Source organism: Patella vulgata, chromosome 7 (assembly GCF_932274485.2).
Source record: "Patella vulgata chromosome 7, xgPatVulg1.2, whole genome shotgun sequence".
NCBI classification, from domain to species: domain Eukaryota; kingdom Metazoa; phylum Mollusca; class Gastropoda; family Patellidae; genus Patella; species Patella vulgata.
The window spans coordinates 12,585,292-12,609,325 of NC_065885.2; the positions used below are offsets into that span (position 1 = coordinate 12,585,292).

General features: G+C 34.9%; 1 protein-coding gene across 1 annotated transcript in view; it reads left to right on the forward strand.

Annotated features, from left to right (window-relative positions):
* Window positions 1-3,026: 3,026 nt before the first annotated feature.
* The window catches only part of LOC126828486 (inositol-pentakisphosphate 2-kinase), a 49,542-nt gene continuing 28,534 nt past the window's right edge, over window positions 3,027-24,034 (forward strand). Inside the window, exons 1-6 of the mRNA XM_050558242.2 lie at window positions 3,027-3,175; window positions 5,060-5,140; window positions 6,095-6,199; window positions 7,182-7,248; window positions 8,388-8,569; window positions 12,033-12,125. Of these exons, the coding sequence (XP_050414199.2) occupies window positions 3,095-3,175; window positions 5,060-5,140; window positions 6,095-6,199; window positions 7,182-7,248; window positions 8,388-8,569; window positions 12,033-12,125 (609 nt within the window). The 5' untranslated portion in view covers window positions 3,027-3,094. The remainder of the gene's footprint in view (window positions 3,176-5,059; window positions 5,141-6,094; window positions 6,200-7,181; window positions 7,249-8,387; window positions 8,570-12,032; window positions 12,126-24,034) is intronic.

Genomic DNA, 24,034 nt, shown 5'->3' on the forward strand with positions numbered 1-24,034 from the left:
GATTGGGTAATACAAAATCAAGTCCCTGTTCGTGGGGTCCCTGTTATGTTGAAGAATGAAACTGCTTAATTTTGTGTTAAAAGCCCTTAAAATCCTCTACCTTAGGGCCGAGCAACTAACTCAATATACGAGACACGCTTTCAAACGACTTAAATCCGTCTGGAAATGGAGACCGGTGTCCCAAGCTGCATTATATGGCATCTGGATAAAACCAGACTTTTATTTTATAAAAATAACGTGCAGGTGAAATTTACATTGGTAATCAAGTACAGAGTGTGGGTCATGCACTGCATTGATCTCTAAAAGCACGGCAATAGATTATCAGGTCACCCAACGAAAAAATTGACCCGAAATCTTCCAAACGACTCAATATTTTGAGCTGAAATTTTGGGACAAGGTCAATACATCATTCCTCTATATTTTGGGGGTTAAATTTCAGACGTACACGGACTTTTATTTCCGAGATTCAGTTAAAATCGGGATGGTCCCTTTAAAACTGCATCCAAATAAGTTGCAACATGCTAGTGTTGGCAAGCACCTCCTCGACACCCCACCCTCTATTCAAAATAATTTAAAAGGGTTATGACTTTTGTGAACTTACCTAACGAGGTTCATTCCGTGTGTGAGTAATCAAGCCACTTAATTTAGAACTTATCTGAAGGGGTTCAATTCTGTATGTTCTGAGGAGGTGCACTTTACTGGTGTCTGACTGTAACTCGCATCCAACCTCGTGAGTTTTCTCCGAGTCCTCCGTTTTTCTCCCACTGCTAAAGAAACCTAGGCGCAAGCGAATTATTGAAATGAAATTGAACCATATGTTAGTCCCGAAATGACCTAGTTTGTGTCGAGTGGACGTTAAACCCATCTCTCTCTCTCTCTCTCTCTCTCCCTCTCTCTCTCTCTCTCTCTGTAACTCGTAAGCTATTAAGCAGGGGTTCCTAAAGAGTACAGGAACACGTAGTTAACTGATATGAAGTATTTAATATCCAGAATAAAAGTGATATCGTAATTCGGAATACGGTATGCGTATCTATGAAAAGGATTAAATAGATTTTATACCCAGTCAATACGCCATTTCTAACTGATATCCAAGGGATTAAGTATAGTTATAGTTTAGCTAATTGCTAATCCTGTGGAGTCTGGTCTGATCATGAAATGTAAACCAGTAAGTGACCACCATAGTTCTTTCAAAGTTAGTAATCAAATCGATTTTGATTTTTGTTATAGATTTATTCCCAGCCATTGTCGATGTAACTTTTATAGTTTAAACACAATTCGAATACCCTGTAGCATTAATTCCACGCGAGTAATAAACTCCCCATAAATTCCTAAAAAATAAAGTCGGTTTTCGACAAGAATTTAAAAGAGATGATGAAGCCCCATTGAGAAATCGATATGAAATTCCGGTGAATATCTACATTAATTTATTCTCCGAGGCAGAGCTAGACAGAAATAATTCTTTATATTGATGGTTCTGGTTTTGTAAAAACTAAATAACTTTGAAAAACAGATCGACCATACCATCACACCAAAATTACATTAGTCTTCATTCTATACGTGCGAACTAATCAGATAGAAAGGGATAGCATGGGTTAGGCTGCAATTAACACGAAACAACATTGACCACCGTCCATCATCGTCGACACGCAATGGCAGAAATAGACAGGTGTTAGTAAAGAAATCTTTCGTAAAGTTTCTGTTTTCTGGTTTGGGGTGATGTTTCTGAGAGTCACGTGTTCTGAAAGCGCTCTATTGAATATTCCTTATTTGAAAGCATCGATATATTGAAGAATAGTTTTGTCATGTTTTCTATCAAATATCACATTGCAAGGTAAGCATTCTTTGAGTTTTAATCATGGTTTTATTGATTATTAGATAATAAATGAACATGCTTTATCGCGGACAACGCCCAGTAGGCCTGCAGCTGGAATTATTGATGTGTCGATATTTAATTGGGTTATAAAGTGTATAGATGATACTGTTATTAATCATTTTACAAGAGTTTTATAAAGGTAGGTAACATCTCTTAATATTTAGGCCTACTAATTATTATTGGATATAGACCTAACTGTTCCATAGTTATTCCTGCGTGTATTTTCTCTGTGGAACAACTTGGAAATAGCCCAAAACCTCCAAGGTCACGTTAAGGTCATTTTAAGAATAATATAAGTCAGGTCTATTTTTATTGCGTTTAAACGATAAGTTAGGTCATGTAGGCTATCCTCATCCTGTACTGAACCCAATCTGTTTCACAGAGTATACCTAGCGAATATTCATTGCGGATCAGTGTGTATTGAACCGTGATTCCCATATAACTGCGAAGGATCCGTATATGATTTACATAAAAAAAACCCCAACAAACACAAAAAATAAATCAAATTTTACATGTCGATTTGATTTAAAGTTAAGATTTGTTTCGCAATAAGAACGCAATTAAAAGCAAGTTCCGTACGAATGTATAGCCCATCAAAATCACGTTATAACGCAGGGATTAAGAGTAGAATAAAGTTCGATTATCAATTCCATAATCCCGTTTTTTGCTGTTCGAATTTTGGATTAAGCTGAGTGTAGGCCCACTTCTGGACAACAAATTGACTTTTTTTTCTCCATTTCGGCCGAATTTCCACCCTTCCTCTTTCAGAAATGTATGTATCCACTTCTAAATGAAAGTTTTTTGTTTTTTGTTTTTTGCTTTTTTTAAAAATTAAGTATGAATAAGTAGGCCAAAAATATGGTGAAATCTAAAAATGGGAAATATATTAGGTCTAGATCTAATTTTAACTCTCTAAAGTTATCCGTTTAATTTTTTTATATGCCTCAGGCGTTTTTGATCAACATCCGTCAAACTTCGGCCTACTCATGCATTAATATACCGCTACACAATTCATAATTTTTTATATATTTTTTTTTCATTAAATAATTTAAAAAAGCAGTGTGTACAAGTATGCTGCATATTTATTCGCAGGTTATAGGTACACTAGCGGAGTGTTACCATTTCTCTTGCAAACCGTTCCTTGAAGCCGTGCTCTACTTTCAATTTACAGACCGGAGCTCTTCATTGTCGACAAAAGGAGGTGAGAATCTTCATTGTAATATGGCGCTGCCCATAGAAAGAAAAACTGAATGGCAATATCGAGGAGAAGGCAATTGTAGTCTTGCTGTAGCTAATCTAGAGGTACGTTATTGTGTCAAATGTTTCACTATGTCTTTGTCTACGTTTTTCCATTATTTATTTTTGATAAATCCATCTTAACACTAAAATAACTATTGTTTATTTCAAGTTGACCAAACCAATGGCATTAGACAGTGATTAAGACAATCATTAGTAATGCCCTTGCCAACCCGGGCCTTGCTGTCTTAATTTGTTGACATTTTGATTGACATTCAAATAAAAGTAATCTCTATTAGTAAGTGCAGGAGGACACCACACCACACATGAACAAATTTTCAAGAAAACCCCGCAGACAAGACATGCAGTATCTACAGACATTTCATTTTCAAACAATAAACAACAAATGTATGGTACCGTATCAAATAAAGTGAATGGATCCAGAAGCCAGCCGTTGGTGTCCACTGTGCTCTACAGTCCCGGGTCTATATGTTTATTTTGCATGAGACAGTGTATGCGTACACATTCTTGTAACACCACATAACACTTGTTACTATAAAAGGAGGGTTTACTATTTTTTCCTACAGAGACTGTTTGGGACAAATAAAAATCATTGATAAGACTTGATGGTCCATTCTATCACTTAATCGTGACACATGAAAAGTGAACTTAGATATTACGATGTCTTGGAATTTTGTAGGAATATTATTTGAATACCGTACGGAAATTAAATATGAAAAATAACGAGGTGCACCTATTTTTTTTATTACGTATGAATTTGAATATTTTGTTGACACATGATTCTTAATTGTGGTTTGAAAACGCCTGCTTAAATAACGATAAGAGTTATGTCCCTTTATTTTCGGGAAGAAATTGTCCGACAACTAAAATTTTGAAATCCCATCACTGTATAAAATGCCAGGACTTTAAACGGGATGTAGCTTCTCAATATTTTTTTTATACCAATGTACATTACTTAAATTCCAGGGTGCATTCCATGTTATTCAACTGCTGGAATCCTTTGATGGTTTTCAGTTACTGTCCCAAGAGGTGTTTTTACTAGACCCCAAATGGTATTGACAAGGGAATGTCCATAAGAACAATCTATTCAACCACAAAGCTTTATACATAACACAAGGTCACTGGATATGACTTTTTGTCCTTGACCCTTTCTTTCACACATTTATTCTGACAGAGAACAGATCAGGCAGAACACCAAGAAAAACAATTCTGTGGTATGCTAAGACCTAACATAATTTTCAGGCACCAGTGCACTGATAGGTCTATCTACACTGTACACCAACCCAAATTTTAATTCCACACCGAACATATTAAAACCTAACTACATGGGGGCGCGGGCGAATGGTTAATGCATAGGTTGGATCAGAGGGTATGTTATTGAGTCAAGGGGCGTGGTTTAGATTTCCTGCTTGTGCATGACAAGGAGTAGGGTCACCTGTCTAACCTTGTCCTCAGGTTTCCTCCCACTGCTAAAGACCCCTACACACATGTGGATTATTGAAATAAAATTTAACCATATGTTAGCTCCAAAATGTAGGTTTATGTAGAGTGGGCATTAAACCCCATTTCTCTATCTCTTTCCTAACTACATGGAAGGCACCACAAAAAGGATGTATTCTCAAACTTCGTGTTTTGATTTATTATTATTAATGCAGGACGGAGGGGCTGACAAGGAAAGCTGTCTAGTCGTTCGGATGGGACGAAAAACCGAGGTCCCGTGTACACATTGGCGTGCACGTAAAAGATCCCTTGGCAGTTGGAATTCGATATAAGAGTAGGCCGTAGTGCCGCTGTGCGGGCAAAATTTCCCTCATAGCACACTGTATGGCGTATGCCCGTCTTCATTAGCCCAGGTTAGGAGCAGAACAGTAGGACGTTAAACCCCATTTCATTTCATTTCATTCATTTCATTTATTATTATTATTTCAGGAACAACAAGTTTATAGATTTGTTAAACAATATTATACACAACAACTAGATGCTATAACAAAATCTCTTGATACACAACAGGTAAGCAAATTACTGGCTATATCTAAAATTATGGCCATTTCAAATTAATTATTTTCTGGACCTAAAAATTTGTGGGAATCTGCGAATGTTGGGGCAGACCATGGTCACCATGCAGTTTGATTTTGATTGGCAAAATACAATGTATAAAGATCTCATGATGAATCACCTTATATTACAATTTACATGAAATGGAGTGTCTTACTGTTCTGCACCTGTCAGGCTAAAGAAAACAGGTAGATGCCGTGCTTTTGTCCCATCAGAATTACTAGACACTTTTCCTTGCCATTCCCCTGTCCTGCATTGAAAGTTCATAGGGAACTTTTTGGCCAACACCTGGATCGAACCAGACCTCCTTGTTAGTGAGCCAGTGACCGACTAGAAAGTTTTGCATATGTCGAGTACATGACCAGAACTGTTACTACATCAATGATATTCAGAGGCCTTGTATTTCGTACCATCCGTACAACTAGACAGCTGTCCTCTTCAGGCCCTCTGTTCTGCATCACTGACAAGGGGGATCTTTCTCAGCCAATGCAGGGATCAAACACCCGACCTCCAGGTTCGCGAGCCATCGTCTTACCCACTTAGTCACCATGACCCCATGATATTGAAGCCATTGCGTATTATACATACATGGCTCTATACAACACATGTAATTGGTCTAGAATGTCAGTGTTATACTGAGGCCCAAGTGTAATGGGCCCTGGATGTCAGTATTATACAGAGGCACAAGTGTAATTGGCCTCGCAAGTGTAATTGACCCCGAACATCGGTTTTAAACTAAGGCCCAAGTTTAATTGGCCCGAATATCAGTTTTAAAGTAAGGCCCAAGTGTAATTGGGTCTAAAACATCAGTATTATACCGAGGCCCATGGTTAATTGGCCCCTAATGCCGAAAGTCAGTTTGATACTGAGACAAAGTATGTTAATAATTATATTGTATTTATATTACAGACAAATTTACCAACTGATATTATTGAAGATGAATTAAGAAAAGTTATAAACTATGTAGAGAATGTTATGCAACCCTTACTCTCGACACATTATGTTGAACCACCTGTAAGTATTTCACTACTAGTTGATAATATCCTGGATTAAAACTTTTCTCATTGTAAATACAGTCTTATCAAGTTCGTTGCTGGGGAGATTATTACCAGGAAAGTAGATAAATCATATTGTAAATTGTTAACTTAATTTCTTAGATACATTATTTATGGTATATGTAAAATGTTTTCTAAAATGATTAGAGTTGGTTATTTCATGGTTTGTGATATAATACCCTGTTTGTTATTTCATGATCTGTGTTATGATACTCTGTGTGTTATTTCATGGTTTGTGATATAATACCCTGTGTGTTATTTCATGGTCTGTGATATAATACCCTGTGTTATTTCATGGTATGTAATATGATATCCTGTGTGTTATTTCATGGTATGTGTTATGATACCCTGTGTGTTATTTCATGGTTTGTGATATGATACCCTGTGTGTTATTTCATGGTCTGTGTTATGATACCCTGTGTGTTATTTCATGGTCTGTGATATATTACCCTGTGTGTTATTTCATGGTATGTGCTATATTACCCTGTGTGTTATTTCATGGTATGTGTTATAATGCTCTGTGTGTTATTTCATGGTCAGTGATATAATGCTCTGTGTGTTATTTCATGGTCTAGGATATAATACCCTGTGTGTTATTTCATGGTTTGTGATATAATAAGCTGTGTGTTATTTCATGGTTTGTGATATAATACGCTGTGTGTTATTTCATGGTCAGTGATATAATGCTCTGTGTGTTATTTCATGGTATGTAATATGATATCCTGTGTGTTATTTCATGGTCTGTGATATTATACCCTGTGTTGAATTGGATATAGAGTGCAACTTATTTTATTATTTCCTAGCAACATTTCTGATGAAGAGTTCAAATTGTACAAAGTGTGTATTCTGCTGCTGGGATGGGCAGGATATAAATTCTATTGAATATTTATATAAATAATTCTGTACTGTTTGTTAAATATGTTTTGATATTTATTATTCAGGTTTTATGTGAGATTAAAAATGGTTTGACTAAAGAAGCTGAGGTGATGGTAAATGAATCAAGACCAGGTAAAGATGTTGTTTCAGTTTAAAAATAGGTTATTTTAGGCCTGGGAGATCAGCTGTTAAGACCCTTGGATGAGAATCAGTTTTGGTATTGAAATAGGTTGTTTTAGGTCTGGGTTTCAGATGGCAGCTGCAGTAAGATCAGCTGTTAGGACCCTGGGATGAGAATCAGCTTGGGTTTCGAAATTGGTTGTTATAGGTCTGGGTTTCAGCTTTTACGGGTGTGTCTGGTAAGTGCGGGGAGCTCAGCTGTTGGGATCCTGGAGGCCAGGGTTAAACTGTGGGGAGAGGGGCAGGGAGGCAATGTTGGACTTGTCAGGGTTAACCGCTGGGGTGGAAGATCCTTTGTCTGTTGAAATTTGAAATAAATGAAATGGGGTTTAACATCCTACTGTTCTGCTCTGACTGAGCTAATGAAGAGAGGCATATGCCATACAGTGTGTTTTGAGGGAAATTTGGCCTGGACAGTTACGCCAAGGTCTACTCTTATATCGAATTCCAACTGCCAAGGGATCTTTTACCTCAGTTTTTCATCCCATCAGAACGGCTAGACAGCTGTCCTTGTCAGGGGGGATCACGTGGCTAAGTGGGTGAGGCGCTGGCTCGCTAGCCTGGAAGTCGGGTGTTCGATCCCTGCATTGACCGAGAAAGTTCATCCAGATTTTTGACGTGGTTCCCCCTTGTCAGTGATGCAGGACGGAGGGCCTGACAAGGACAGCTGTCTAGTCCCTCGGATGAGACGAAAAACCGAGGTCCCGTGTATAAATTGGAATGCACGTAAAGATCCCTTGGCAGTTAGAATTCGATATAAGAGTAGGCGATAGTGCCGCGGCCCGGGCAAAATTCCCCTCAGAGCACACTGTATGGCATATGCCCGTCTTCATTAGCCCAGCATAGGAGCAGAACAGTAGGACGTTAAACCCCATTTCATTTCATTTGTCCTTGCCAGGCCCTTCGTCCGGCACCACTGACATGGAGAAACCATGCCGGAAAATCACGATGAACTTTCTCAGCCAACACCAGGAGCGAACCTGCAACCTCCAGACTAGCGAGTCGGCGCCTTACTCACTTAGCCACCTCTATCAATTAGGGAAGACGCATCATAAGAGAAATGAATTATTGGGTGTTTTGTTTTTCTTCAGTTCACAGAAGATGTAAATCACAAGATAACGTTGATACCCGAGCTCGAACAGCCCTTGTTTTACCTGATCTATGTTTTCTTCCTAATACCGGTCCTGTTTATACGTGTACCCAGTCTTTATCTAATGGTACAACTATTATAGATGATACAGCATGTGGACCCACTATTAGTATTGAACTTAAAGTATGTATATCTTACTACTGATCCATTATTTGTATTTTCGCTACAATATCAAATTTCTCTCGTCTAAATCCACGCTAAATATGTACTCAGATTGATTATTTAACATTTAAACATGCATTATGCAAGAGCTAAATCTGTCTATTGTAGTTCTTTCTTTAGGCCTGAAATGTTATCTAGATTATTAATTAGACATTAATTAACATAACAAGACCATAATCAACTCGCAATGCTATCTGATGGCTCCAATTTTAAGTAGATTAGAACAGTTCGGCCATTTAATGATTTAATTTAAATATGGAGAAGCGAGGCTAAGACTCAAATGACCAGTACGGTGGTTACGATTGATTTACTTATCTTGTCAAATTACAAACATTGATAACTTGGCTCAAAATAAAGTAATTTGAATGAAATTTTCAATATATGTGACTGGCCACAGATAAATGAGTCAGAATGCGCGCTAATCAATAATGAGATAAAGACAAAATAAGTGAAAATATTGATTTTGATCGAAATTGAGATTTTTACAAATATGAGTCTATAAATATACTATCTATCAGCACAAAAGATCAAAATAGCAATACAAGATTTTAGAACACCTTTACTTGAACGTTTTGTAAGAGTACTGTATTCTTAAATCTGTCCTATTTCTTAAAATTCTCAGCGAAATTAGTTATTTTTCTTTGCTCGCAGCGAGACAACCGGTCATTCCTCTTGGCATCGTTGTAAAGCAGAGAATCTCTAGTTTACAAATATGACCAAAATATTGCTGATGAATTTTTTTTGAACAGATACAATCGAGTTTTAAAACCCCTAAAAATGTAAACAAACTCCGCTTGTTGCTATGCTGTCTACACAGCTGGTTCACTGATTGGCCCAGACCACCGCACGCAAAATACGTGGCTGGCTCGAGCGATAATGTTTCGGGGTACCTACATTCAATTCAACTGTCACGAATCAATGATAAAGCCGTTGACAACTTATTATTTACTCCGAATAATTAATCCAAGCAGTGATTATTTGATATCTCATTTCATCTTTAAAAAAATGATTTATAGGCCTTGAAAGGAAATAAACAAAATGGACATTAATTTTCTTTTCAAAGAGAATTTTACTGATACCTGAATTCTGTTTTCTGTCGCTTCTTCATACGGCATGCAAAGTAAGGAATGCATATTGGATATTACTGTTTAAAATTCTTTTATCACCATGGGTCGAAAAATAGAGAGCGACCAACGTGCCGAAATGCGACGATTCATGAATGGGAAAACAGTCTGCCAATGTTTAATTACACCACTGCCAAAATGCACGAAAGTGAACTTAAGTATTTCTTGCCAATGAAACTGACATTTCTATAGGGACGCATATTTTGATACCATTACGGTAACTGAAAATAATAATAGACCTATCGTACATGCAAAATCTTATTTTAATTCATGTGTTAAAAATGCGTACAGCTGTGTCAGCTTTTTTGATGATTACCCAATCAACAACCTTAATCTCCTCACCACTAGCTTTCACTAAGGTGCTAATTAATTGATGAGATTAACTGTTAATCTCACCAAAGTTATAATATACAAAACATAGACTACTAATGTATAGATTGTTCTTCAGTATAACACTATCATATGAATATGCCGCATGTATTATGGATGTTTCGTTACGAAACAAGTGAATTTACCGCGATTTTCGTTTTCAGCACCCTTGAAATCCTAAATAAAAAAATATTAAATGACAAAATAGCAAATAAATGACGAAAATCGCCTTTAGCACCCCTGAAAACCATGGAAAGATATATTCAACGACAAAACAGCAAATAATGGCCTGGTTGCTGTGGGATTTTGTTTTGGAACATACCAAATCTTTGACTTGCTTTTGCTCAAAACTTACTTTTGTGAGCTGGACACAGCTCAGTCAAGTTTTGCCCGATTCAAACAAACTATACATCAAATTGAAGGAAATGAGTTGGAGAATGTGACAATAACAATAACTCAATTTTCAAAATTTCCTCATTGTGACTCATTATTCCATGGGGAGTCACATATTCATTTTGCATTATCTATTTTTGAAATATTATAGCGGTTGGATGGCCAAATGGTTAGCGCGTGCTCGCTGTATCATAAGGCCTGTCATTGAGTCATCTGGCGTGGTTTTGATTCATCGGTTGTACATGACAAGGGGTAAGGTTACCAATCCCACCTTGTGGGTTTTCTCCGCTCACAGACGGAACAGAACAGTAGGACATTAAACCCCATTTCATTTTATTTTCTGTATTCAAGTTAATTAAAAATAATATATTCTATATTAGTCCCCAAAATATTGAGCTTTTTACAATAAAAAGAAACTGAATTGCGATCTTAATACTTTAATCCACTAAGTCTCGGCTTAAAAAGATCACTTCTACTAATTAGCTTGCTTAAATACATTGAGCAGATGTTCACAAAGAATTTTATTAATACCAGTGTCATGCATGTTTAACTTAATACTGAAGTAATTAAGATATTTGTGAAAGGATAATTAAATATATATAATAGATTATATTCGTATTTTGTCAGTATTCGTGGGAATTTAAATATATTGAATTTAAATCTTTATATTTGGATTTCAAAATTCAAATTTGTCTTTACAAGATTAAATTCATACATGGAAGAAATGAAATGCCATACAGTTTTCTTAATTAAATATTAAAGGACAATATTGGTGTCAGTCATTATTACATATGTGATAGAACTGGTTAAATACATTCCAAATATAATTTTAACACAGAGATCATTGCTACGGGAGACCTGTTACAAGTACGTGAAGAAACGGGAAGTGACGCCAAACATGACAAACACGAGTTGTCCTTCTATGTAACAGACTGAAGTAACGAGCGGTAAGAGACAAACGATCGAATTTCATTTCACTGATAATTCCGTTGAAATTGAAAAGTTATTATATGGGACGGTGAGAGGGTATCTCACAATTCAAAAATATTGTCCTTTAAATAATCAATTTGAGTACATTGTCAGATATTGACCACAAACTGAAATATTGCAAACAATATTTAGGTAAATATATAGGGACATTATGGAAGATAAGATAAAGAGCTGGCAGTTCTAACTATAATAGTTAAAAACTAAATAATGTAAAGGAAATATGCTGAAAATTTCAGTCAAATTGCTCCACTCTGAACCAAGAAATTAGCGATTTAATTTTAAGCCTAGCCTCGATCATCATTCCTAAAGTCGGTACGATAAAAAAAAACATAGTCTTGATTATCCAGTTGAGCAGCAGATCAAATTCAAATCCAGTGAAAATCCGATACATAAGATGGCATCGAGAGTTGATTAAGGTATGTGCATGTTAATAAATATCCAATTAATAGTTTATATAACATTTCAGCCCTAAAGAAACACCTGCAATAGGTAGATTTAGCTCTTTCATAATGTATGTTTAAATATAAACTCGTTTTGTTATTTTTCAGCCTAAAAAAGGATTTTTACCTCAATCACAGTACATAGATAAAGCGTCGTTACGACATCAAGTATGTAAATATTGTATGCATCAACGTCTCAAGGTAAGTCATCAATATTTATTTTAACAATACACATACTCAAGAACGAAAGTTTTCGGTTTTTTGTTTTTATTCAAGATATTTCCGATCTAACTAACTAATTATCTGATTTATAGTTGAATATCCTCTGACTGAGTGTAAATCAAACATTTACATGCACTTGAAGCTACAAGCTTACATTCACTCCAGAATCATGCAAAAAGTAGAGCAATCCGATGTGTTAAAGATACCTTCCCGCATACAAACTGGGTGATTTTATGATATATTTGGACTAACAACATATTCAAACTAGTTAATCTATCAAAATTTTGATTCAAAACATTGTATTCGCAAGGGAATACCCCTGCTATAAAAAGTCATGTTTGTGTCATGTGATTTGGCTGACGCGGTACCTATAACGGATGCGAAGCCGAAGGAGAATTCGTTGCACATACACAACGATGTTGTCTTTAATCGCTGTCCTTTTATCATATATATCTAAGCCTAATTAAATTGTCTGATTATCCACTGCCCACATCTTTTTTCCTGGATTTTATCTCAGACACTGTTGTGCGCTTAAGCTCACTAACGCTGAGAGGTCAGATAATCTTCGCTTGCAACTTTTGATGTCACTCGAGCAGACATCCATAATCATCGGGTTGCACTGTATCCGCTCCATGGGTGTTTTTTCAGGGAATCCAGTATTTTTCTAGTAAGATTGGATGATTCTACTTTTGTGAGAAAGTAGCTTTAAAGGTCACGGTAAAAGCTTCAATTTATTTTTTTGAATAATGCAAGTTATTATGTCAACATACCTTTTCCATAAGTATAACACGAACCCGAATGTCAATATTACCTGCAACAGGTAAATTTCAACATTAGTTATTTCTGCCATTCTCCGTGAGTAGTCGTAACTTTCCGTCAATAAACAATCTGTGACGTCATTTTAGTCCTTCTGCTCATATTCTAGTCTATATTTCTATGAGCAGAAGGACTAAAATGACGTGATATACTTATGGAAAGGGTATGTTGACATAATTGCTTGCATTATTTAAAAAATTAATGAAGCTTTTCCGGAGACCTTTAAGAAATTGAGTAAAGTATTGTTAACCAGGTTATTTAGCTGTGTTTAACTGTAACATACAAAATATGTGGAAACAGACAATCAAGAGAGAAATTTGTAACAAAGGAGGCATTCAGAATACTCTTGACAGAATGTTCTGGCAAGTAAAGGGTTCCCTGGTTGTGTGGATGAGACAAAAAAACTTATAGAACACATAAAATAACCTTGGACACACAGCATGACCATAAAACAAATAATCGTATGTTTGTTTTAAATTGACTGAAATATTGAGGAGACATTAAATTATATTCTTTTCTGGGTAGGGGAGCAGGAAGGGGTCTAAGGTCTGTCATTAAAGGACAATATTGGTGTCAGTCATTATCACATATGTGATAGAGCTGGTTAAACACATTCCAAATATAATTTTAACACAGAGATCATTGCTACGATAGCTGAGTAATACAGGTTTCCTGAATCGGAAATGACGAACGCCAAAGGGAAACACAAGTAATCCCTCTATATAACTGACTGATGTGACAAGTGATAACAGATACACGGCCAAATTTCTGCTCACTAATAATTTCTTCGAAGACCAAAAGTTGTTATATGGGACTGTAAGAGGATACCTGACAATTCAATAAAGTAATTGAATGTCATTAGATAAGAGAACACGAGAAAAATAGAAATAGTCCGTACATTCTCTTGTTATATTCATTCTATACCTTATAAAAACATGGTAATGCACAGACTTTTTCTGTTTTTCTTTCCTGTTCTCTTGTGGCAGTCAATTCCTTTTTATGAATTGTCAGATATCCTCTCACAGTCTCACACAACAACTTTTGGTCTTGGAAGGAATTATTATTGAGCAGAAATTAGCTCATGTTTCTGTTATTACTCGTCACTTCTGTATTACTCAGCTATTGTAGCAATGATCTCTGTGATAAAATGATATTTGGAACGTGTTTAATTAGTTCTATCACATATGTGATAATGACTGACACCAATATTGTCCTTTAAGTCAAGTGACATGATTTCAATCCCAAGCTTTGTATGTGACAAGAAGTATGGTCACCTAACTAACCCTGTGGGTTTTCTCTTGTCCTTCAATTTCTTCGAACAGCTAAGGACCCCTATGGGCAACTGCAAGCACAAGTTATTAAAATAACATTGAACTATATATATATATATTAGTCTGGAAATGACCTAGTTTGTATCAAGTGAACTTTATATACAATTATAAATGTATTTGTGGACCGGTTCCCAGTAAATGTAGAACTCTATTTACAATCCTACATGTACTTATGGACCGGTTGCATGTTGTTTGATGATATTAACTAAGTTTATCTTTGATAAATAAGAAAGAAATTTGTGAAATGGTTGATCTTGGGTCAATATGTGTCCGGACTAATGGCTGATACTGACCACTAGAATAAACAGAGGTGGCCTATAGGTCTATGTATGAACACTAACACCCTACTGGGGATATTCACACCGGTATGATATCATGTGACATGCGTTAATTGTGAGGCCGATACATGACAATTCTTTTAGTCATGACCATTGGTTAATTAGTGTCTAAAATTTGTATATGTATGTGCCGTTTTCTCAGATATATCTATAATTATTTATTGACTGATCGTTATTTTGGACATTATCTTTTTTTCGAGGCTTAATCTACTTTAGAATATGCTGGCGTCGGAAACCATTGAATACACGACTTGTGTACTGATTATAAAATGTTCATTATGTCTTAAATATTGGATATTAGGATCCCATATATTCATGGCAAGATAATAACATCAATATTGATTGAAATGTACCAATATTGAATTCTAATTCGTGTTTTTAATTTTGAATATTATGGAAAATATGTGACCTGTTACGTTAAAATTAGTCAGAATCCACCCAATCTAATTTTGAGATAAAGACAAAATAAGCGAAAATAATGATTTTGATCGAAATTTAGATTTTCACAAAAATGAGTCTATAAATATAAAGATCAAAGTAGCAATAAAACATTTTAAAACACCTTTATTTGGATGTTTATAAGAGTACCGTATTCTACTGTTCTGGTGTTGCAGGTTTAGCTCCTTTAAGTGTTCCGTCTTCATTAGCCTGGTCAGAGCAGAACAGTAGGATGTTAAACCCCATTTCATTTCCTTTAAGTGTTATTTATAACATTATAATACTCTTAATTCTTTATTCCTTTTCTCTAGAGATGGGGGATAAAAAGATGATTTTATGAAAATCTCACTGTTTGTCCCTCAAATCCCTATCTAATGAGTGTGAAACTGTGAATGCTTTTAATAGTTTATCCTCTTATTAAAGCTTATGGAAATCACAGTTTTAAAATGATTTTTATAAGCCGGCAATTCACGTGGGAGTATACTGTCCTTCAGTTGATCTGCTATTCTTCTTAAGGCTTTTTGATAACTAGTCAAAGTTTTTTTTTAATTATTTTTTAAACTTCTGGGATTGTTCTGATAGTTCTTAGGATAAATGAAATCAAAATTTAGTTGGGCAATTAATTTTCATATAGTTATTGCCCCTGGCACCGAAACCTTACAAAATGCTTTCCAGGTCAGAGTTTTTCAGATTTTTTTTTCTCAAATTTATTAGGTTTGTCTAGTCCTAATAAGGTAAGACCCTATCAAATTCCTAAAATTTGGATTTTATCTTAGTTGAAATTTCGTGAAACCGGCCCCAGTTATTGCTCCTCTTGGTGGAACTTTGTAAAAACTCTTTTCTCCAAAATTTGCTGAGATTGGGCAAATAGTTCTAAGGAGCAGTGCTATCATGCAACAATTTGTCACAAACCACCTTATGTCACCAAAACCTTGAATATTATTGAGTTGTCAGGATTGTTAGCTATGCCTGTATTTAATGTTTAGGGCCATTTTGTGTCACTTTGTCCCCTGACCTAAAAAAACATGAATATAAGCCTTGATTGTTTATTACTATGTTATCAGGAGAAAACCCTAGAGAGAGGGAGAGAGAATGGGGTTTAACGTCCACTCGACACAAACTAGGTCATTTCGGGACTAACATATGGTTCAATTTTATTTCAATAATTTGCCTGAGCTTAGGGATCTTTAGCAGTGGGAGGACCTGGAGAAAACCCACGAGGTTGAACAGGCGATCCTACTCCTTGTCACATACAACCGGGGAATCAAAACCACTCCATTTGACTCAATGACAGCCCTTAACCTATTCGACCATCCAACCCCCTTATTTAACTTTTGAACTGGAAATTTGGCTGAAAAAAATATTGTAATTATTTGTAGAGAATTGTTTTGATTTAGCCTTGTGGAAAATTTTCAATATGGTAGCTGTTTATTGAACTTTGTTAATAATAACTAAGCTTATTATATTTAGAAAGTTATTGGAATTCAATACTTTTGTTCACAATCCCCTTAAAGAAAAAAAAATAAAATTGTGTCAAAATGGTTGTAAAAAAAAAAAATTAATTTGCTGTTGCCTTTACCTTAAGAGTATTTACCTTGAAGTTGGGCCAAAAGTTTATGTAAACAATGTGTAGGCATGAAGAGGGAATAAATATTGAATCTGGATGGATTTCAAAAAGAAACCTTCACTTTTCATACTGTTAGATACTCTTTTATATCAAGTCTTAACATTTTTTTCTTCTTCAAGAGAATTAACAGACATTGTGGTATTGGTGTGTTTTGCTTAGATAAACCAGTTGGATAAAGTAATCAAGGCTTTATTTGTTTATATCATTCTGCTGAGTGTTCCTTTTCATCTGTTGATTGTCTCATAAATACCTTCTTAAATTATATATCGACTGGGTTCCTCTTGCTTTTATTGTCTGAAATTTTATTTTCTTGCTAGCAAAGTGATATGATAAACGTTTGAACCCAATGCAGACATTGCCTTCTTTTTAAGTATACATATATAGCATTTATAAGTACACATGTCTGGATCAAACAAAAAACCAATAATAGCTTGCTATACTTGCTGACAGATATGTCATTTCGGGACTAACATATGGTTCAATTTTATTTCAATAATTCGCTTGTGGGTAGGGGTCTATAGCCGTGGGAGGTATTCAGAGGACTCGAAGAAAACCCACGAGGTTGGACAGGCGACCCCCTCCTTGTCACGTACAACCGGGGAATTGAAACCATGCCAGTTGGCTCAATGACAGACCTTGTGATACAATGTGCACGCGCTAACCATTTGGGCATCAAACCCCGCTGAAGTGTGTACAACTTGAAATTAAATGGGGGGGATAATGTCTTACCTTTCCCCACCAACCAAGTTAATAAAGACGGAAGATGGGCGTGTGTGCTTGACAGACAATTTGCTCTTACATCAGTGCTACCGCCTACTTTATTTTGATTTCAAACTGCCAGGGGATCTTTTAACATACTACCAGTGGTACACTGGGGACATTGGTTTTTTGTACCATCTGCACTACTGGGTTCTTTTCCATGCCAAGTTCTCCATACAGCACCACATACAAGGGAAAACCAGACCCAGAGTTCATGAAACATACTCCGACTGAAGTTAAGAATTTACTCAAAATTGTTCGCCTTATTTTAACTAGAAAATATAGCTCTTTATAAAACTTTTGTTGTTTTAATGTATCAAAGATATTTCTCATAAACAGTGATTAAGTCTGAGAATGCTTTGTGAACTTGGAGCCAGGCTGGAAATTCCTGAAAATGTTCTCAGCCAATAGTAGAATTACACCCGGAACCTTCTGATTAGTTTGCTAAGGTATAATGTACTCATCTTGTTACGATTAAATGCATCTCCAGCAAAACTAACAGCCAGTTTAGCCCAACTTTTAGGTGGCGTTGCTTCATTAGGTCTGTCATTGAGTCAACTGGTGTGGTTTCGATTTCCTGGTTGTAGGGTCGCCTGTACAACCTTGTGGGTTTACTCCAGGTGCTCCGGTTTCCTCCCAAGTCTAAAGACCCCTTTGCGCAAGCAAGTTATTGCAATAAAATTGAACCATATGTTAGTCTGGAAATGACCTAGTTTGTGTCGAGTGGACATTAAACCCCATCTCTCTCTCTCTCTCTCTCTCTCTCTCTCTCTTAACTTTGAAAGTGTGTACAGCTGAAAACAGCAAGTAAGACTTGAAAGCTTTACATGAAAGTTGGAATTGCAATAGTTGTTAGTCAGTCTACCATAGATTTTGAACACAATGGACGCTTCATCTCCTTCTGTTTACAACTCTTAAAATTACTCAGTTGGCTTTTGTTTTGTGAAGCTTGCATTTGATGTTACTTGAAAGGACTGTGAACAGTTTTTACATCTTTCTCCAAAGCTTTGATGGTTTTGTTCAGTAAATTTGCACGTTAACAATAGATGCAGAGGCCATGGAAAATGGGTCATTTTAGTTGCTGGGGGGCCTGTTTCTTTTCTCTTTTTTTTTTTCTCACAATTTAGGCATTGAGGAAAAACCCAAACAAAAAACTTTTTGTCATGTCTGTTTACAAAGTGTTCGTGTCTTAGATTGTGTTGGCAGTCCGACAATACCTTAGGAACGAGGAACAAACAGACGGGCTGTGATCACATGCGAGAAAAATATTTGCTTTCACTGTTAATAACAGAACTGTAGAAGTGAATCTGTGGTACTTTATTATTAAGATATCATCAAAAAGATGTCTAAAAATCCTCGCACATATCATCAAAAAGCACAATTATTTTTTCTGTTTGACAGAGCAACAAGGCCGTCAATTTGATGAATAGTAATTGTAGTACATGATGGAAATCAATGGAGACGCCATTTATTTGTACAGCAACGAAATGAACCTTGAGAATATCTCATATCGTTTGGTTATTTACCTATATACTAATAAAAAGGTTTGATGCAAGTGAAATTGACCAAAATGATCTAGTTTTTCTTTGATGCAAGTGAAATTGACCAAAATGATCTAGTTTTTCTTACTGGACATTAAACTCATTGCAAGAAAAAAAAATACAATCTACATTTCTATCTTAAAATCGGCATTTCTTCATTTATGTATGATATTATATTCTACATTTCTATATTAAAATCGTCATTTCTTCATTTATGTATGATATTACATTCTACATTTCTAAATTAAAATCATCATTTTATCATTTATGTATAATAATACATTCTACATTTCTATAATAAAATCATCATTTCTTCATTTATGTATAATATTACATTCTACATTTCTGTATTAAAATCATCATTTTTTCATTTATGTATATAATATTACAATCTACATTTCTGTATTAAAATTAATTGTCAGTGATTTGACATTAAGATTGTCAGTGATTTGACATTAAGATTGTCAGTGATATTTTCAAACCTTCATTTCTTCATTTATGTATAATATTACAATCTTCATTCTATATTAAAATCGTCAGTGATATATTAAAATTATCAGTGATATATTCTTTTCTTCATTTATGTATAATATTAAATCTTCATTCTATATTAAAATCGTCAGTGATATTTTCAAACATTCATTTATGTATTATGTTAAATTCTTCATTCTATATTCTATATTAAAATCATCAGTGATATATATATTCAAACCTTCATTTTTGTATAATGTTACAATCTTCACTTATATATGTAATATTAAATCAGGCCTGGAAATATTCTTTTTGATTGTGTCTGTCATATTTTAAGGCACTACTGACATTTTAAGACAAATCTGTTCCAGACATGATCACAAGCTCCATAGGGATTGTTCTTATCAATACCTTAATTTGTGCTTAATATTGTCTGTGACAGCTTTGCCTTATTTCTAGTCTTGAATTAAAACCTTCATTAATATATAATATTAAAACCTTCATAATATTAAAACCTTCATTAATATATAATATTAAAGCCTTCATTAATATATAATATTAAAACCTTCATTTATATATATATATATGGGAGGGTTGGATGGCCGAATGTATCATAAGGTCTGTTATTGAGTCATCTGGCAGGGTTTCAATTCCCCGGTTATACGTGACAAGGAGAAGGGTTGATGATGATGAATTAGTTGTATTTTACGTCCGCTTCCACCGAGGTGATATCGCAGGAGAAGAGTCACCTGTCCAACTTTTTGTTGGGTTTACTCCAGGTCCTCCGGTTTCCTCCCACTGCTAAAAAGCTTTATGCGTAAGCGAATTATCAAAATAAAATTGAACCATATGTTAGTCCCAAAATGACCTAGTTTGTTTTATGTGGACCCCTCTCTCTCTCTCTCTCTCTCTCTCTCTCTCTCTCATTTATGTATTATTAATACCCTCATTATTAGTTCTATATAGGTGTTTATGTGACTGATATTTGATGTTTTATTGAAGTTTGTGATTTATTGCTGGACTGTTGTATTCCATAAATATTAACTACATTATTAATAATCTCACTCATAAAAAAAACCCTGAGAGTATGCTTCAACAACAATCTTTTTTGACGCCTCATCGATTTTCTTGTTTATTTGTATGAGCTGCGAGCTCGGTCACAGTGACCATCACCTTTTGACCCAAGGTAACAGCTGTGTTGGCCTGCCAGGTCATAAGGACATTTGTTTACCAACAAAACACTTGGCGGTCTGACTTCTTAGTTTGTTCATTGAGCTCTTGAGTGATAAAATATAATGAGTTATAGCCGCCTGGATGGACAAATGTCCTTGAATAAAAAAAAGATAATCAGTGAATTTATACAGCGATAGTTTGACAAGTCATTAATGACAATAACAAAAAGTTGTATTCAATATTTTTTCAATCATATCTGAAGTTTTTATGAAGATCTTTGCCTGAGTTTTGAAAGTCATGAAAGTTTGTCTAAAAAACTGTTAAATTGATTAGTATTTGTTAGCTCTAGGCAAAACATGAAAACTTCTGTTTAAAACAAGGACAAATCATGAACAAACATGAGTGCATTACTATTTCATAATTTTTTTTTTTTTAAAACAATATTTTATTCAGAAATTGAAAGGAATTGACTTCTCTCCTAAATACAAAAATTAATATGGATATGTAAAAGAAATAAGTGAGTAAACAACAAAACAATACAATGAATACTTAATCAACAACATTTTGTATATACATATTTACACATTGGCTACCAGTTGTTCATGTTCGCATTTTGATTATTTTATAATGAATGAAGTTGATTGCTATGTCAACTTAATTTTTATTTCACTCTTAATTGGATATCTCCTCAGAAATGGATGCCTGGTGTTGTTGCTCCCCCCCCCCCCTCTCCTGGGGACGTTGCTCCTTCACCCCTCCCCTGGGGTCGTTGCTATCTAAGTGATGATAGCGACCAAGTCAATATTTACTGCCCATCAGTTTGACACTTTGGCTCCCTACTTTATATTTTAATCTTACTTTAATAAAAATAATATAAACAGATTTGGCAGTTCTTGAGCAGTTAATTAAAATCTAAATTAGATATTTCAAAATAGAATTTTATATAAAGATCAACTTTAAACTCAAGTACAGTTGTAGCGAACAAAGACCTTCTTGTTCTATTCTGGTACCATATAATCGTAATAGAAGAAGACTCAAGTTTTTCTTCTCTTTGAAATAGTTAATCTCTGTTAGAGTAATGATAGGGTATTAAAGGAAGGTTTTGTTGTCATATTTGAATAGCTGATTAGAAATTTAAAGGCGCAAATGTAATTCTTTGTTTGAAAGGGAGAAAGATTTGATCCGGGAAGATTGCTTTTGACCTTTATATAAAGAATTTTGCAGAAAATATTTCGAAGTAAGAAAAATTATCACTTAATTCTTAAATTGATTGCCCAGATCATTCTATTTATAAATTGTAATGTAGTTAGAGAATACAGTTGAGGTTTTTGGTCTAAGGGCAGACAACTCTTTGTGTAGAGAGAAATGAGGACTCAGCAAGATCTTTTATTGCAAAGCAAATACAGGTACACACTTTGTTTGAAAATTTTAGAATATGAAGAGAGAGAGAGAGAGAGAGAGAGAGAGGTCTAATGGTAAACCCATTAGGTTGAACAGGCGACCCTAATTGTCATGTACATGTACAAGCTGGGAATTGAAGCCACACAATGACGACCCTATAATCTAAAGCAAGCTCATAAGACTGTATTGCCACCCAACCCCAACAAACCTGAGGACAGTTGATACCACCTCAGCCGGTTTCTCTATTCCACATAGTTTTCGTGACATGATTTGGTATTCACATAATGTATTGTAAATCAAGCAAGATCTAAAGCTCATTCTAAGTTCGTGGTGAATAATGATATTAAATGAAATATCAAAAACATCAAAAAGCTATTTTTTTGTTTAATCTGAATTTAATAGAGCAGGTGAAAGGCTTTAGATTCTTTGATTTCATGCTTGACATGTGTTCATACAATCTAAACTAGCAAAAAAACTGTATTTTTTTAACAGATACCAATATTGAAATAGAGTTTATCCCTTATTGATAAGAGACTTATTTCAGATAGACCTTTGTAGTTGCTATTGTAAGACATCACAATGTGGGCTGGCAGTAAAATTAACCCTTTGTAGAGCTTAGGTGTCAGTCAATTTACATGGTGTAAGATTAGAATTTCAAAGAATTTTTATATATAAAAACACAAGATTGACATCATGCTAAAATGCTAAATGCCAACATGTCAAAAATTGTCTAGCTGGCAACATTTTGAGGTGAAATCCGTGATAACTCTTTTTACATTTAAATGTATTTTGTATTGTACACCTGTAGACCGCATCATCTGTTTGTCTGTCAGTTTTGGGGATGCTCTACATGGTGTTTACATGTATATTCATTAGATAAACATTGATTTTCACCAATTTCTGATAATTGCTCGCAGAGTTATGGTTCTTGATCACCTTGATTGAAGAATCTTCTGATTGACTAGAAATTAATACACAATGTTAATGTCTGTGGGACAAAGAAGCCTATTAATTTTCATTGATATCCAATATTTTATATGCTATGTTTGTTTAAGACCTATTTTATCGTACCACATTAAATTTGATGGACAATACATGCTGAGTGTAAAGTACACTGAATAACTACATTGCTACTTTAATATGCTGCCAATCATTGTGTTATTTCTTACACCTATTAATTTATATAGGTGGCATGCATGACAGTAAAACTGACAGATGTGGCTTTATTATATTCTATATAGTGACACTTGACATGTCGTTATTGCAAGCAGGCTTAAAGATTTGCCCGAAACTGCAAATTTTCTCCAAGATGAATGGTAACACTCCATCATTAAAATCTTAATGCTAAATCGAAAGAAATATTTAATAATACCCTGTATTTAAAAAACAAATAACTAACAGGGGAATATGCATGATTTACAAAAGGGAGGGGAGGGAGCACAAGAGAATTCATTTGATATTAAAACCTTTCACAAAATGATCTTTTAATACCGGTTGTTAAATTATGAAATTCTGAAACAGTATTAAACAGGCATTTTGCAGGAGTTAACTCTGCCTTTTGCAGGTCTTTCTTTTGGCCTTAAATGTTATATAAATTATTAATTAGACATTTATTAACATGACAAGACCTTAATGAACTTTCAACCATTTAATTTATGAATCATGGCTATGACTCGAATGACCAGTACAGTGGTTATACGATCAATGCACACATCTTGAAATGAAATGGGGTTTAACGTCCTACTGTACTGCTCCGAACTGGGATAATAAAGACGGCACACAACCTTTGATAACTTCCCACAGAGTAAAGTAATTTGAATGGAATTTTCATTTTGCATGATCTATTTTTGAAATATAACAAGAACGGCCAGCTCTTTATCTAAATCTTACATAATGCACTTTAATTTGGTTGATTGTAAAACTCACCTGATAAAAACAAGTTATATTGTGGGTTCAAACTTGCTGGTGGGGGTTTGGTGAAGTGATCAATGTC